Source organism: Emiliania huxleyi (assembly GCF_000372725.1).
Source record: "Emiliania huxleyi CCMP1516 unplaced genomic scaffold EMIHUscaffold_37, whole genome shotgun sequence".
NCBI lineage: Eukaryota > Haptophyta > Isochrysidales > Noelaerhabdaceae > Emiliania > Emiliania huxleyi.
The window spans coordinates 318,758-334,500 of record NW_005199194.1 but is presented as its reverse complement, the minus strand read 5'-3'; the positions used below and the strand labels follow the sequence as shown (position 1 = coordinate 334,500).

General features: G+C 63.5%; 3 protein-coding genes across 3 annotated transcripts in view; 2 read left to right on the top strand and 1 right to left on the bottom strand.

Moving 5' to 3' along the window:
• EMIHUDRAFT_209079 (putative long-chain-fatty-acid-CoA ligase) overlaps positions 1-308 on the top strand; it is a gene marked incomplete at both ends in the record, with an annotated part of 1,571 nt that extends 1,263 nt beyond the window's left edge. Inside the window, 2 exons of the mRNA XM_005771883.1 lie at positions 83-190; positions 269-308. Of these exons, the coding sequence (XP_005771940.1) occupies positions 83-190; positions 269-308 (148 nt within the window). The remainder of the gene's footprint in view (positions 1-82; positions 191-268) is intronic.
• Positions 309-2,250: 1,942 nt separating this feature from the next.
• EMIHUDRAFT_209078 (hypothetical protein) lies at positions 2,251-3,858 on the top strand (the record flags this gene model as incomplete). Its single annotated transcript, XM_005771882.1, has 2 exons — positions 2,251-2,840; positions 2,925-3,858. 2 exons carry the CDS (start codon positions 2,251-2,253, stop codon positions 3,856-3,858), a joined length of 1,524 nt encoding a protein of 507 aa, XP_005771939.1.
• A 4,906-nt stretch (positions 3,859-8,764) lies between these two features.
• On the bottom strand, positions 8,765-9,331 carry EMIHUDRAFT_209076 (hypothetical protein; the record flags this gene model as incomplete). Its single annotated transcript, XM_005771881.1, has 1 exon — positions 8,765-9,331. The coding sequence occupies one exon, from the start codon at positions 9,329-9,331 to the stop codon at positions 8,765-8,767; it is 567 nt and encodes a 188-aa protein (XP_005771938.1).
• Positions 9,332-15,743: the final 6,412 nt, after the last annotated feature.

Here is a 15,743-nt window from a genome sequence, read left to right as displayed (position 1 = left end):
TGATGTTGAGCGTATTGACGCAGACCTCCTCGACGTAGATGGCGGTCTGCTCCTGGGCGCCCTCGATCGTGTTGGTTCCGAGGTCGAATCTGCCGTCAGCGTCGATGTTGAACGTGGAGCTCGTCCCGCCCGTGAAGCGGGTCGCCCCATCATTCGTTACAATGATGGACCGACCGTATTGGGCCATTACGTGCGTGAGTTTGTCCGCTGCGAGCTCAGCGGTGATGACGACATTCTCGAAAGAACCCGCTTCTGCGGACACCGTCAGGGTCTCTGTGGGCGCATTTGCCACGACCACTGTGTCTTGATGCCAAGCGTAAACAGCCGCCGCCGGCGCCGCATACACGTTGCACGTTCCAGTGGTGGTCGGAGTCAAAACATAAGTGAGACCCGTGCCACGATAGCGGGTTGGGCAGCCATCAAGTGTGGGCGCGGCCACCCGTGTAGTGTCGCAAAGCTCTCGCGCTATCCCCGTGAGCGAGCGCCGGGCGCGGGGCGTGGTGGAGAGAGCCGCCACTGCGCCGACGCTCAGGCCGGGGGCGGAGAGGGCCACGTCCGCGGGGACGAGCCCCGCGAGGAGCTCGGGCTCGCCCCGCACCGCCGCCGCTGGGAGGAGGAGGGGGAGGAGGGAGAGGGGAACCATTATCGGCGTTCCCAATCACGGCAAACGTCAAAAAGAATTCGCCGTACCCTACCCCAAAAAAAATTAAAAAAATTTTACGCACACGCGCCTCGCTCCACAACACTCGCAAAGGCGCCGTTGCTCCAAAAAAGAAATGTGTGCATTACCTTTCCTATGGCAGGTATGCAGGCAGGCAGGTCTGAGCTGTACACCTGCCAGCCTGCATGCTCCAAAAAGAAATGTGTGGATTCCCTTTCCTATGGGTCTACCGGTAGACTGTAGCACCAATACCGGTAGACTGCGGTAGACCGTCTACCAAACGGTCTACCGTCTACCCGGTCTAAAAAAAAACTGTTCCTGTTACACAAGCGCCAAACTGCTTCGCCGCGCACTGCTTACAGCGTCAAGTGCGGCCCTTACTTAGCTGAGTAGAACTCGAAGTGGGCGTCGAGGGGGCCTATAGTAGAGTGTGAGCCCGCGCGCTGCAAAGCTCGAGTGTGGGCGATGGGCCGATGGCGCGAGCTGGGCCATGTACTAATTGCGTGTGACTGTTTCTGCCGTCTTTGAGGGGGCGTGGGCGTAGGAGTGGCGCTCTGCTACCCTTGCAGTCGAGCGCCTTCTCTCAGCTCCATTCATTGCCTCTAGGGGGTTGTGGCCGTGGATTTGGCCCCCTAGCCCCCCTCTCCGAGAGCAGGCCTGTCCAGTTCTTTTTCTACTCGGAGCCAGTGATACGAGAATACGCACATGTTACGAGAATACACACTGCCCCCACGGAGTACCTGTACTGCTCGACAAGAAGGCGCACATAATTCAAGAATACGCAGCATGGAAGTAAGAAAAGAATTTTTTGAGCTAGACTTCGTTGTTAATAGGAACAAGCGAAGGCACACACAACCAATGGTATTGCTAAAAATCTCTCTCTCTCACACAACATGACAAACAAAGGCGCGCGGGCAGCCCGGCCAACCCTTCGACCACAAGAACGGCCACGGCTACGTCAAGGCGCATCGCGGTTTCTACCACGACGCGATCTTTGTCAAGCGCAACAACTTCAACCTGCTGCTCCACGAGACGTTCGGCGGCGGCTTCTCGCCCACCGCCGTTCTCAAGCTGCGCCGCCTCGCGCGCAAAGTCGCGCGCGGCAGCGTTGACCGCACGGCCTACTCGCCTAAGTACTCGCTCTCTTTTATGTCCCACCATGCAGAGCGCATCTCTCTCTCTGTTGTGCGAGGCGTGAACCGCGCCATTCGCTCTCACCTGGCAACCCTGTCTGCACGTCTCGCGCGCGCGTGAACAGGGCTCCAGGCCCCAAATGACGTGTGAGTGTTAGAGTTGTTTGGTATTGCTAAAAATCTCTCTCTCACAACATGACGCCAAACACACGATTGCACGCACCGCACCGCATCCCCGATCCCGCACCCGCCCGCCGCCCCCCCATCGCCACGCCTAGGTGGGAAAGAGACGAGGAGATGGAACAGCCCGAGGAAGAAGCGGAACGAAGCACGTATGGGCGGGTCAAGTTGTTTTTTTGCCCAACCGCATTGTACCCCTCTGAACCCCGGCGACTCACATCGTGCATGACGGCGTCCAAGGTTGCGGTGGTCGTGGACCCCTGGTCGACCGGCGGCATGCTGTCGGTGGTCCTCTCGCGGCGCGGCTTTGCAGTCATGGCGCTCTGGACGAACGAGTGCGGCGGCAACGAGGAGCATGTCCCAGCTGAGGTCAAGGCGTGGAGAAAGTCGATCGGGTACTTGGCGGAGGTGTACGAGCCGGAGGGTGGGACCGAGGCGATTGCGGCCGCGGTCAAGAAGGCGTGTGGCACCAAGACGCTCAGCACAATCATTTGCGGAGGCGAGTCTGGTGTCAAGGTTTGCGACGCCCTCTGCGTGTACCTCAATTTCCGGGGCAACTCGATCGCCAACGGGATGGAGAACCGGCGGGACAAGCAGATTCAGCAGGACAGTCTCCGCAACTCGGGCATTCGCGCGGTGAAGGGCCTCGCCAGCACCGAGTGGGAGGGGCCCGTCGAGACGTTTGTCGACTCGCAGACCTTTCCTGTTGTGGTCAAGCCGGTCGAGTCTGCCGGCTCAGAGGGAGTTAAGCTGTGCAAGAGCAAGGAGGACGCCAAGGCGCACTTTCACCTGCTTATGAACTCGCAGCGCGCGATCGGCTCCGTCGGCGCGGCGGTCCTCGTCCAGGAGTTCCTGCGGGGAGACGAGTGCGCCGCCACGACCCTCGTGCGGCGGGCCAGGCACCGGCCCCGCCCCGTCACGCTCCATCCCCGCCCTCTGCCTCCGCTCAGGTACGTCTGCGACCACGTCTCCAAGGATGGCAAGCACAAGACCATCATGCTCTGGAAGTACGACAAGCGCCTCGCCAACGGCTCGCAGTTCGTCTACTTTGGCATGAAGCCCATCCCCCTTGACGCGCCCGAGGCGCAGTCCATCATCCAGTACACCCGCTGCGCCATCAACGCGATCGACATCACAAACGGGGCGACGCACTCTGAGATCATGATGACCAAGGACGGCCCCTGCCTCGTCGAGGTCAACTGCCGCTGCCACGGCGGCAACGGCGCCTGGATGCCGCTCTCTTCGGGCCTCACGGGAGGCTACAACCAGGTGACGGCCGCCATCGACGCCTACGTCGACCCGAAGAGGTGGGCGGCGATCCCCTCGATCCCGCCGATCCCATTCCTCGCCGGTGGGCTCGAGGTGAAGTTTGTGAGCTACGTCGAGGGCAAGGTCGTGGGCTGCCCTGGTTACAAGAAGATCGAAAAGCTCAAGAGCTTCTCGTCGATGGATGCGGCGGTCGGCGTCGGCGACAACATCGTCAAGACGATCGACCTGCTCACCTCGACCGGGTCCTGCATCCTGAGCCACCCTGACCCGAAGGTGGTGGAGGCGGACACCGCTTTCATCCGCAAGCTCGAGAAGTCCAACAAGATGTTCATTCTGGACGGCGTCACGCCCGGGCCGGAGCGGGACAGCGGGACCAGCGACCGCAAGTCCGAGCTTCAATGGGCGTTTGAGCACCACGGGGCATCGCGGAAGTCGGTGCGGGGGGGATCGCGCGACTCGCTCGTCGACCGCGTCAACGAGTCGAAGATGCTCGAGGCGCAGATGAAGGACATCTACGAGAGCCAAATCTCGAGCTTGCACAAGGCGGTTGCGGGCGCTGGCGCCGTGTCGGTTTTGCTCGGCGCGGGGCTGGTTGCCATGGCCATGAAGAAGTAGGGCGGCAACAGCCCGACCGCTTTGGGGATGAGGTACATGCTGCGGCGGCCCGGTGGCGGCGCCCAGGCAGAAGGAGAAGAGGTGGTTGGGGGGACATCTCAGGAGGTGCGGGGCCCGCGCCGGGCGCCGCCCGTCGTGGTACGAGGTATAGAGACTGGCCCGAGTGGCCGAGACTCTGTCTCACGGTCGTCGCGCGCGTTGAGTGCTGCCAGCAGTTTAGGCCTGGCTCTGCAGCTGGATCGGCGCCCCTCACGCTCGAGAATACGGTAGACACACGTTTAATCCGCACCAACGACGACCCACATTAACTTTGTACCGGCGCGGATGGGGGCGCGGTCATCGGAGCACGGAGGGGCGCGTCTAGACGCGCCCAAACGGTAATCCACGTCACAGCGCACGTACCGACACACACACAAACTCTGAGACATATACACCGTGGAGCATATCCCACGACGACACGCTGACCAGGATGTGGTCCACAATAAAACGACACGTCGAGGTTGCCTCCCACAGTGACGAGGCAGGACAACGCCAAGACAACATCAAAGAGAGCACGCGCAACGAGACCGGACGCGACAGACATAGCTCGGCGCTACCCTTCAGAACATTATACCTAGGCAAGGAGCCGAGCACAGAGAGCGACGCAGCAGATAGCGATGCACAGCAGAAGGAAAAGACGAAAAAGACGATGGCCCTGGACGGGGGAGGCGACGAGTGGAGAGTAGCCGCCGATGGAGAGGCGACGATCGGCGGGGACGCATGGTGGGGGAGTGACGAACCGGACACGCTCGGACATGGGCAAGAGATAGACGACCTAGTGGGTGGCGGGGAGTGGAGGCGAGGTGCGCCGCAAGCGGTACTCGACAACGTCGCGATCGAGGAGGAGATCGGAGGGGCGGTACAGGAGATGTGGACAAAGGGAGGAGGAAGGGCGGGATACGAAGAGATCGGGAGGAACGACATTGCTCGCGACCCCGTCCTACGACTGTATCTGAGGAGCGACGAGGCGGAGGGCGCAATCCGGAGCGCGCCGCAGGAGCGACTACACGACCGAGAGGGCGAGAACGAGATCGTGATGGACGAAAGCGAGTGTCGGATCATGCGAGAGCGGGGAACGAGCACGACGTGGAGGGCGAGGGACCTGGCGTGCCGCCTGCACAAGTGGCACCACTTCACAGCGGCGGCAGCGACGGACGCCTCGCTGAAGGAGACTCGAGACGGAAGGCTAGCATCGTTCGGGGGATGGGAGGGCGTGCAGCCGAAAGAGGGAGATGACGATACACAAGAGACCAGGGCACAGATTCACGAGCGAATAGGACGGGGAATATGGGGAGGCGCCCTGCCGGGATCGTGGGAGATTGTCGACGCCGAGATGTACGCCATTTACAGCTTCCTGCGCACGAAGGCGGACGAAACAGAAACGACCCTCCAGCCTCACCGATGCCTAGTAATGTCGGACAGCGAGACGGCGCTCAAGGAGATCGAACGGGCGTATCGGGGGCGGACACGCGGCGAGACAAATAGGAGCGCACTCAATGCGGCGGTGCAAGCACAAATCGACATTATACAGCGCCACGGAGGGTACGTGATTTTCATCTTCACGGAGGGGCATGCGGGCAACGCGCCCAATTCCATGGCGGACGCGGCGGCAAAGGCACACCTGCGGAGCAGGGTAACGAGCGCGTACGAGATGGACCTAGCACGACACGTGACGAACAGGGCATGCATCTACATGCATGAGGAGGAGGGGCAGGCGCCGGAGATCCGAGACAGGAGGCTGTATCAAGAAGCGAAGGAGAAAATTGGGCGGTGGGTACGAAAGCGGCTGGACGGCGGGCACGCAGCGCGAAAGGGAGGAGACGACAACGTGTGGAGGACGGTAATCAAGGCGACGGGGACGATATCAGGCGACACGAGATACGAGGGAGACAGAGAACGGGGTCCAAAATCGACCCAGCGCCAGCCCGAGGCCTGCGGGGAGAAGGCGAGGCTAAGGCTGGTACACGGCATGCGGACGGGACAGACCCGAGGTATAGAGCACGGGAGGCGATGGAGGGCCAGCCTAGAGGCAGAGGCGTGGCAGGACGGGTGGGACGAGGAGGGAGGAGGAGCATGTGCCGATGGGGCTGAAGGTTGCTGGCATCCTGGATGTTGCAGGACAATAGCTAACACTAGGCACGTCCTATGCGCCGAGTGCGAGGCGGTGAAGGGGGAGAGGAGGGAGCACCACCGGGCGATGAGGAAAGGCGCGGCGGACGTGCTCAAGGCGCTGCGATGGACGCCGCCGAAGTCAAGGAGGCGGACACTCGCCCACACCGCAGAGTGCGAAGCCCAGGCGCTCGCTGTACGCGCCATTGCTGGGGCGACGAAGAGATGCGCGGGGAGAAGGGAGAGCGACGAGGAATGGGAGGCGATGGAGCAACTGCTAGCTGGACGACTACCCGAGCCGAGTGTGATGGACCAGGACCCGCCAGAAGACATCATGAGGGAGTATGACACACGGGTGGTGACTTCACTCAGGGCACTGCAGCAGACGGCGGCATCAATAATCAAAGTACGGGAAGGGAAGAGGAAGGGACTCGAGGCGGAGAGGAAGGAACGAGTAGCCGCGGAAACAGAACGCCTGAGAGAGGGACAGAAGGAAAGGAAGGAGAGGATACGAGAAATGGAGTGGGCGGCGAATGCGTGTATTTGCTGGCGACGGAGGCGACATCGACAACGTGATGCCGAGGAGAAGGAAAGGGAAGAGGCAGAGAGACGCCTCGAAGCGGGGAGAGGCAGAACGACGAGAGCGATGGGGATGACACTCAAAACGACCCACTGCGAGCTCGAAGGCGAAGGCCAGCGCAGGAAACGCGGTGATAGGAACGACGATGCGGCGAGCGCCGGAGGGAAGCGACGACAGCGAGGGGACGAGGACGGCGAGCAGAGAGGAGAACAGACGGCGAGCGGCGCACGCGAGGGCGACCACGCAGGAGAAAACAAACGGGACGAGGGGAAGGAAACGCGGCCCGCCAGGAAGCGAAGGCAGACGGCAAGATACGTCGCCGGACCAGCGACAGGAAGCGCAGAAAAACAAAAAGAACAAGACCAGGAGCATGGAGACGAGGGAAGGCGCGAGGCGCTCCGCCGACAAGCAGCAGAGGCGGCGGCGAAAGTAACGACGGCCATGCTAACGACGGGCGGCACGGTGGAAGGGGCGAAGGTAGGCCCCTCTAGCATAGCGGAAGGGGAACTCGGCCTACTGGCGACGAGGAGGCTAGAGAAATTTGAGGTGTGTAGCATCTACACTGGGGAGATCTTCCGGACAGGAACGGCGCAGCCACCAGAGACAGTACCAGACGAACTATCACGACACACGGCAGCAGGGGGGACGCAGCTGGATGGAAGTGACGACGAGAGCGGGGACGACTTTGACAGCGTCGCGGCGCGCTGTAACTTCGACTGGCCTGCAGCATCGAATGAGCCGAAACAAGGCACGAGGGCGACGCACTTCGTACGCTACGAGGAGATACAATTAGGCAAGGCAGCTGCGCAGGTGATGGTCCTGTTTGCAGAGAGGGGAGTCAAGGAAGGCCAAGAAATCACATGGTCATATGGGGACTCATACAGGAGCCACCGCAAGGAGATGGGATACAGGGCGGGGACCAGGGCGGATCCGAACGCAATAACACCCCAGCAAGCGCGGACGGCATTCGCGAGATACTGCAAAAAAGATAGACGTGACGAAGGAGGAGCTAGCGTGGAACTTTGGATGCATATCGGCAAGCCAAAATAACGAGCAGGAGGCTGTCCTGGTGCGTGAGCTAATCCTGAGCAACAATAAGCGACTGTACCACGGAGCACAGAGCGCAGCAGACAGGACGGCGGCGACGGCGGACATGGCAGAGACGAGTGTGAAACAAAGGGCGGCGGGCATGGAGGGCGGTAGCGACGGGGATGGAGACGGTGACGGTGGCGAGGGAGAGGAAGGGGGTCCATTAACACCGGACAGCGAGAGGGGCAGGGAGGAAAGGGGGAGAGAGGAAGCCAACGCGACGTGCGCAGAGGATGAGGATATAAACTGGGACGACGCAGCGGAGGGGATAGGCGAGGGAATCGAGGGACCGGAGGGCTTTCGCGACAGCGACGATGACGACGAAGAAAGGGGAGGGGACGGAGGGGCGACACACAGGAGGAGCGAAATCGCTAACGGCCCGAGCAGAGAGGGCGACGGCGGGGCACGAGGGAACAACGGAGACGCTACCGATGACGCGAACCGAGGCACGGACGCCGGCGGGGACGGGGAGGGCGACAGCGACGTCGAGGTTGACGCAACCGTATCGAGAGCGCCACCCAAAAAGGGGCGGACAGCCATGGAGGTCACCGAATGGAGGGCGAACGGCACGATGCGAAAAGGCAGGGCGAGGCGGATGGAGAAAGAAGTGCCGAGAAGGCCATGGTGGAGGGGAGGGACGGGAGGACGAAAGAAGGGCGAGGAGGACGAGCGGCCCGCACAGACCGCGAGCAGACAGCGCCTGCTGGCCATTTCGAGACATTCGCCAAGAACGCTAGCTACATGGGAGGGCTTCGTGAAGGATGGATTGAAAAACATTCGAACAAAGAAGAGGCGACGGGAGGAACCGGCGGAGGATGCAGTGACGTGAGACACACACACACACACACACACACACACACACACACACACACACACACACACACACACACACACACACACACACACACACACACACACACACCGCTCACCCACGCGCACTGGGCCTTGCACTTTGAATGCCGTGGGGCTCCTGTCGTCAGACGTGGAGACGCGAGGGTTGCCCCCCCTTGCCCCACCACCTCGTGTGTGTGGAGAAGTTTACCTTACCTTACCTTACCTCCCACACGCAAGCACACTCACGCCGTCTCATCACGTCGCCGCAACTGGTATGCGAAATGCAACCTTTGGCCGCGGCGCAGAGGCGATCGCGGCGCTTCGCAGCCTCGCCGCACGCTCCGCAGGTAGCTGATCAGCACTTGGCCCTGGCACGTCGGACGGACGGTGTGTCGCAGAGTGTAGCGCCTGGAGTGAAGGCAGCGTCACGTCCCTGAGGCCAGTCGCAAGGAGGTGCCTCAGGTCCTCGGCGCCGCCTCCAGCCTTGTCGAGCCGTCGGATCTGCCTCCGCAGCAGCCACACACAATCGGCCGCGATTCCGGCGAGAGCCTCCCAACCCATCAGCGCGCACTGGTCCCACACCCACAGGACGACGGGCCAGCTCATCCCACCGACGAGTCCGTGCTCAAGCCATTCCTCGTCGATGAGCATGTAGAGCACGCTCCACGGCGGAGCGACCTCGCGCGCCGTGCGAGCGCAGATGTCGAGTAGGTGGCGCAAGGTGTTTGGCCACCGCCGGAGCTGTCCCAAGAGCCCGTGTCGCGGGTCACGCGCCGCATCCTTGGCGCGCGGAATGCAACTCCGCTGCAGCTCAAGCAACATTGCCACCTCTTCGACCGGCACCTCGGCTGGAGTTTCCCCAGCTGGCTCTGCTCGCGCGAGGCCACACACGAGCGCCATCGCAAGCGAGCCGGCGGCCAAAGGCAACACGCCGCCAGAGCACTGGCTGCTTCGCACGAGCAGCGCCGCCGCGCGCCGCCGGACTCCGTCTGCCGCCTCCACTTTGAGAGGCTCGCTGGCAGGCACGCCCGATCCGCGCGCCAATAATTGGCTCAATCAGTCGGCCGAGCGGGGGCGCCGCCTGACTGTCGCCCGCGGCTCGTAGGGCGACGGCAACGCGCTGGAGCTCTGACTGGTCAAGGATGGCGCTGCGCCAAGCAATGCTTCGGAGGGGGAGGGGCAGCTCACAACCGGCCAGTCGGCGGAGGCTGCGGTGAAGCGCCGGCATGTCGGACAGCACGGCGTTTATGCCCTCCCCGAGAACGGCGGCGATCGTTGCCACGCTCGGCGCCCCCTCTTGTTGCGGGCCCGCACGTCTGAGCGCCTCACGCCATGCAGCGCGCTGGCAGACGCGGCAAGCTTGCACATCGAAGAGACGCCTCGCTACCTGGAGGCCACCACTTGCATCCTCAAGCGACAGCGATCCTCGTAGCCCCTTCACGGCGTGCTCAACCATCAGCTCGCGCGAGGGGGAAGCAGCACCGAAGGGCTGCGGCCATCCCCTGCAAAGACGTGACGTGCCACAGGCCCAAACGCCGCCAGCATTGCCTCCTTAGCCCGAATATCGTCCCCTATCCCCCTCGATTGCGTCTGGCCCGCAGTACTGCCCGCACGTCGCGGATACTTGGCCTCTCGCGCCGACGATTGCACTGTCGGAGGTACCCGGGCGAGGGACGGGACGCCCGCCGCCAACAGTTCGGCGAGCGTCGTCTCGAGGCTCCGCTGACGAGGAGGAGCTGACCGATACGCGCTGCGAGGCCATGCGATAGCCTGCGGGCGGACGAGTGGTGACTCGACTGCGACAGTGGGCACGGCACGCGCGCAAGGAAGACACCTGCTGCGAGGTGTATCTCCAGGGGTGATTTCTTGTCGGTGTACCTGTGTTAGTGCCGTGCGAGCCAGTCCCGTGCCCAGTGTTGTGCGAGGGAGCTTTCTTGTAAAATTCTTGTTGGTTTTCTAAAATCTCTCGGAGCCAGTAGTTAGTGTGTGTGTGTGTGTGTGTGTGAGTGTGTCAGTGATACGAGAATACGCACATGTTACGAGAATACACACTTCCCCCACGGAGTACCTGTACTGCTCGACGATAATACAAGAATACGCAGCTTGGAAGTAAGAAAAGAATTTTTTGCCCAACCGCATTGTACCCAACCCGTGTCCCTAAATCCCATCTCGTCTCAGAGTTTGACCGTTTTTATTCTAACCCTGTGCCCAGCCCTCTCCGCGCGGCGATGCGCCCTCCCCCCTCGCTTTTGCAAAATCCTGCAAAGGTGGGGACGTGTCTGTCCTCGACCCAGCCCTAGCTTGGGATGTCCGTTGTATTTATTTATTATTTATTACGTCGTGCTGAGCGCGCCGCTGCTGCTAATAGCTTCGATTGGCTGCCCGGCGTGACCTCGCTCGGCTTATGTCCTCCCAATGTTCACCCCCGGCCCCGGGAGCATGTGAAGACGGTCTCACTTCACGTCTTCACGTCTACGCAGGTACCTTCCCTTCATGCGCCGTCCCTCTGTGCGGCATGTGCCGTGCTTCGGAGCTGTCGCTCAGTGCAGACTCTTCCCGCATCCCCTTTCGGCGACGCATCCGCTCCGTTGTGTGTTTTCCCTTCTCCTCGGCTGTGTTTGGTGCAACGGGATCGGCGGTAGGTGCTCTCTCTCTGCTGACCTCTCTCCCCCTGCCGCCGCTCTTTTGCGACTGAGCCGTGTGCTGACACCCAGCGCTAATCTCGACCATGCACCAGTACGTCGGCTTCAAGAACAGTCGTCTGCGTGCGACTCCGTGCGGGCAGCGTATGCATGCACTCCACTCCCTTGCTCGCTCTCTCTTTTTCGCGTGTTGTGCAGCTCAAGATGCGGCGTGCGGCGCCTGTGCCACCAGCATGTCATTTTTTCATATTTGACATCGCTCTGTAAAAACTCTATACTCGGACACACATCACGCTCTTGCAGCTATGAAGGCCTGGCGCCCCCCAGCCGCCTGGAACCGCCCATGCCGAAAGGTGTTGATCTGCTGCAGCGACGTGTGCAATCCATGGCATGTGCACAGCACCTTCTGGATCTCCACCACGCTCTTCGCCGCCATGCTGTCAATCAGCTCGGCAATGTGCGGGTGGTTGGTCATCTCCCTTTTGACCAGCGCATTTGGGCCCTTGTATCCGCAGCACACCGTGTTCTGATTGGCCCTGTTGTTCGCCACCGCCACCGAGAGCTGCGCCGTCCCATACTCGCGGCGGGACTGCGCAGTTGCCTGCTCCCCCGCGTGGCATCGACGCAGCAGGTCCGACAAGTGCGCCACAGTCCTCGCCACAACAGATGCCTCCTCCTGCGGCGCAGGCACAAGTGGCGCCCCTGTCACACACCCCGCCGCTGCCGCTGGTGCTGGCGCCACAACCGACGGCGCCGCCACCGGCATCGCCACTGGCACGGCCGCCGAGATCGGCATCTGCATCGGCATCGCCATCACCGGCACCGGCACCACTGGCACGGGCACTGGGACTGTCGGCACGCTCTCAATCTCCATGGTGGATGGCCCTGCCTCCGTCTCCGCCTCCATGTCGGTCGCATCGACCTCCGCGATCGTCGCCGCCACCACCGCCGCCTTCCTGGCGTCCGCCGCCGCCGCCACCTTGCCGCTCAGCGCAAAAATAGTCTCCTGCTCAGTCCAGCCGCCAGACCCAAAGATGTCCATCTCGTCAATGTACAGCTTAGCCATCTTTCGGCTCGACCACTCCCCCATCGCCACCGCCGCGTCGATGCCGAGCGTGCGCGTGATGAGCGTCGCCATTCGCCGCCGCATCACCTTCGACGTCACCTTCTTGATCTTCTCCGGCGCCATAACCTCGCGGCCCGCCCGCTTGTTCGTCAATCGCAGCTGCTTCCGCAGCCGCTGTGTCGCGCCTGCCGCGTCCGCCCACGCGCGGATCGCCTTCCCCGACTTCGGAACCTCGAAGTACGTGCCCCGCCGCTTCGGGCGTACCTCCTCGCCGTCCACAAGAAACGGCACGGTGCCGTTGTAGCCGTAGCCGTCCGCCAGCTCCTCCGGCGTCAGCAGGCACACGAGGTCGCCCGGCATGCCGAGCCGGTCTGCATCCTCGCAGCGCACCAAGTTGCTGCCCGCTGGCAGATCCACAATCTCCTTGATCTCCACGAACGTGGGCAGGCTCTCGAGCGTCTCCTCGGTCGCTCCTGACAGCGAGTGGTCCACCATGTCCTGCATGTGCTTGGTCATGCACGCCGCGCACATCTTTGTCACATCGAGCTGGCCAGCCGCCGTGAACGCCACCTCCTGCTCGCACCATGACGGACACGCGAGCCCCTTGTGCCGCTCCTCGCGCAGCTTGTTGTTTTTCGTCGACTCGTGCGAGATCATGACGCCGTGCTTCTGGTCCGGGTCCTCGACGGTCGGAGCCAGCCTGCGCAGGTTTTTCCGATCGCTGAGATACCAGTCGTGCGCCCGATCGCCATGGATCGAGCCCGCCTGGAGCCACAGTGCCGTCGACATCTCGTCCTGTGACGTCGGGTCGATGTGGTTGATCACCTCGTTGAAGACGCCAGTTGTCAGCGCAGGCGGCAGCCGCTCCTCCATGCGCGCAAAAGGCAGCTCTTTCTGCACGTAGTTCATCACAGAGGCAACCCACCCGTCGTACATCGGGTTGGCCACACCTGCGTCTGGCCACCGGCGCAGCTCCTCCTTCAGCCAAACGCGCAGCGCCGTCGCGTACTGCTGGATGCTCTGCAGCTTGTACGGCGCGTCCTTGTACGGCCCCCACCCGAACGTGCCCTTCTTCTCGAGCGGCATCATCATCTCCGCCTGCGAGAGCCCGTATGCCGCCGTGGCGTACAGCTGAGGATCAGCTCGGAGCTCTCGGCAGCCGCCCTTCTCCACCTCGCCGGTCATCATGCCCACGCAGAACTCGATGAAAGCGGACACCGCCGGCACTCGCGGCACCTCCTTGCCGCGCACCTTGTCAACAATGAGCTGCAGATTGGCCAAGCCGTCCTCCTGCGTCACCACCTCGCAGAACGGCGGGTAGCCCTGCTTTTGGCCCCACGCGTCCATGGTCAGCACGCGCTTCTCGTACTGCGCGGCCACCCGCTGCTGCCGCTCCTACATGGATCCACACACGCGTGAGCCCGACCGAGAGAGGGGCTCTGGCTCCCTCACCGCCCCGTTGCGCACCTTGCCTTTGAAGCCGTCCGCCTTCAGCCACAGGTTAAACTTCACTTGGTGCTCCTTGTCGGAGGCGAAGTCCTTGCGGTGCGGCATCGTCACTACGGACACAGAGCCCGCCGGAGTCTCCCGGGCAATTTGCTCGGTACCGCGCCAGCGGGCCTTCTTGATGAGCGAGTCGTGCTTCGCCGCCGTCGCCGCGATTCCCGTGCCGCCGCCACGGAAGGTGGCACGTGCTTTTGCGAAGCCCACTTTGCGGCCTTTGCCGCTTGCCCACCGCTTGGCTTCGTCAACGGGCGAGTGCCTTACCACACTCGCCTTGGCATCACTCGAAGCCGCGAGCTCGGATGCGGCCACAAGAGCGGCCTGCTTGGCACGCAGCTGCGTAATCGTCGGCCCGCGTGCGCGGCTCTTCACGGCCTGTGCCGGCGAGTTGGCGTTCACGCGCTGAATCGTCATCGTCTATTTGGGTTTCTATGTTTGCGATTTGGAATTTGGTATTTGGCCAGTTCTTTGTTTATTTATTTATTGTACCCACCCCCCCGCCCCCGCCCCCCCCCCACCGTCCCGGTTGATACTGGCCTCTGCACAGCGATGTCGCGCCCGTCGCGCCGTGCGTCGGCGACGGTGACCTACCGCGAGCCCACCGAGGACGACGTGTTTCGCGACCCGGAGCCGTCGGAGGTCGCCGCCGCCGAGCGGCGCGCCGCAAAGCGGGCGCGCAGTGCGTCGCCGGTGGAGGTGGAAGGGCGCGGCGCCAAGCGGCGCACGGGCAAGGAGTCGCTGCTCGACGCGCTCTTCGTCAACCACGCGGAGGTTGAGGGCGCGCCCGACTTTGTCTACAGCCTCGGCGGCGCCGACGCCGGCGGTGCCGAGGCGGACCGGATCCTGGGCGAGGTCGAGTCGGACCAGACGATGATCCGGCTCACGTCGCAGTTCTCGGGCTGCCGGCGGATTGTCCTCTTCTCGACGGGGCGGCACGGCGTCAAGGCGGTGGCCGCGGCGGTGATCGAGCTCCACCTCGGCGGAGCGAGCACGGGCGGTGTGCTCGAGGTCCCAATCCTCGCCTCTGCCCGCTCGTCGCGCGCGCAGGGGCACGGCTCGCTGCTCACGGCACTGATCGTCGAGCTCGCCTCGAGTCGGCTCGCCTCTCCCGCGCAGGGCATCGTCCCGCCCGGCTCGCAGGGCGCCGTCGCCCTCCTCGTCTCGTCCACCGACGAGGCGCGCCGCTTCTGGCTCGGCCAGGGCTGCACCACCATCCCGCAGTGCGCGCAGCAGGTCGCCGCGGCGGTCCGCGGGCTGCTGCAGCGCGCGGGGCAGCGCTTCGGCCAGCAGCACGCCACCCTCATGGCCCGCAGCTTGCCGGACGCGCGCGTGCTGCCTCCCGGGCCCGACGGCGAGGCGGCCGGTGCGCCCGCCGTGCGAGGAGCTCTCGTCGGTGCGGCCGTCGAGCGGACGGCAGGGCGCGTGCCGCTCAGCGGTGGCCTCTCGTGCGCTAAGGCTGCGGAGGCGGCCGGGTACCGAGACGTGCCTCCCGCCGGCTCCTTCTCCCTGGTGGACGGGAAGCGCGTCCCCGCCCTCGCGCCCGGGGCAGCGGAGGCGGACGGCGCAGCGCCCGCCACCCTCCCGCTCGGCCGGCTCCAGGCCTTCCCCGTCTCGTCCCCCGTCTCCGGCTCCTCGACTTGGGGCGCGCCCGGCTGGGGCGTCCGCTCGCTCGCGCCGATCAAGGCGGGGCAGGCGGTGGTGGAGGTGTGTGGCCGGTGGCGAGGGGAGGCCGAGTACGACCGCCTGCTGCCCTTGGAGCGCTCGCACGTCCTCCGGCTTGACGAGCGCGCGCGCAGCCTGCTGCTGCAGAGCGGCGGCGGGGAGCGCGGCTGGCTGGACCTGCGCGAGGAGGGGTCGATCGCTCGCATCGTGCGCGAGTCGGAGGAGGCGCCCAACCTCGAGCTCGTCACGTACCCAGACCCATCCGCCCACGCGCCTCCGCCTCCGGAGTCGTGCTTCCGCCTCTACCTCGTTGCAAAGCACGACATCCCACCCCTCGCCGAGCTCATCTGGGAGCGGCCTG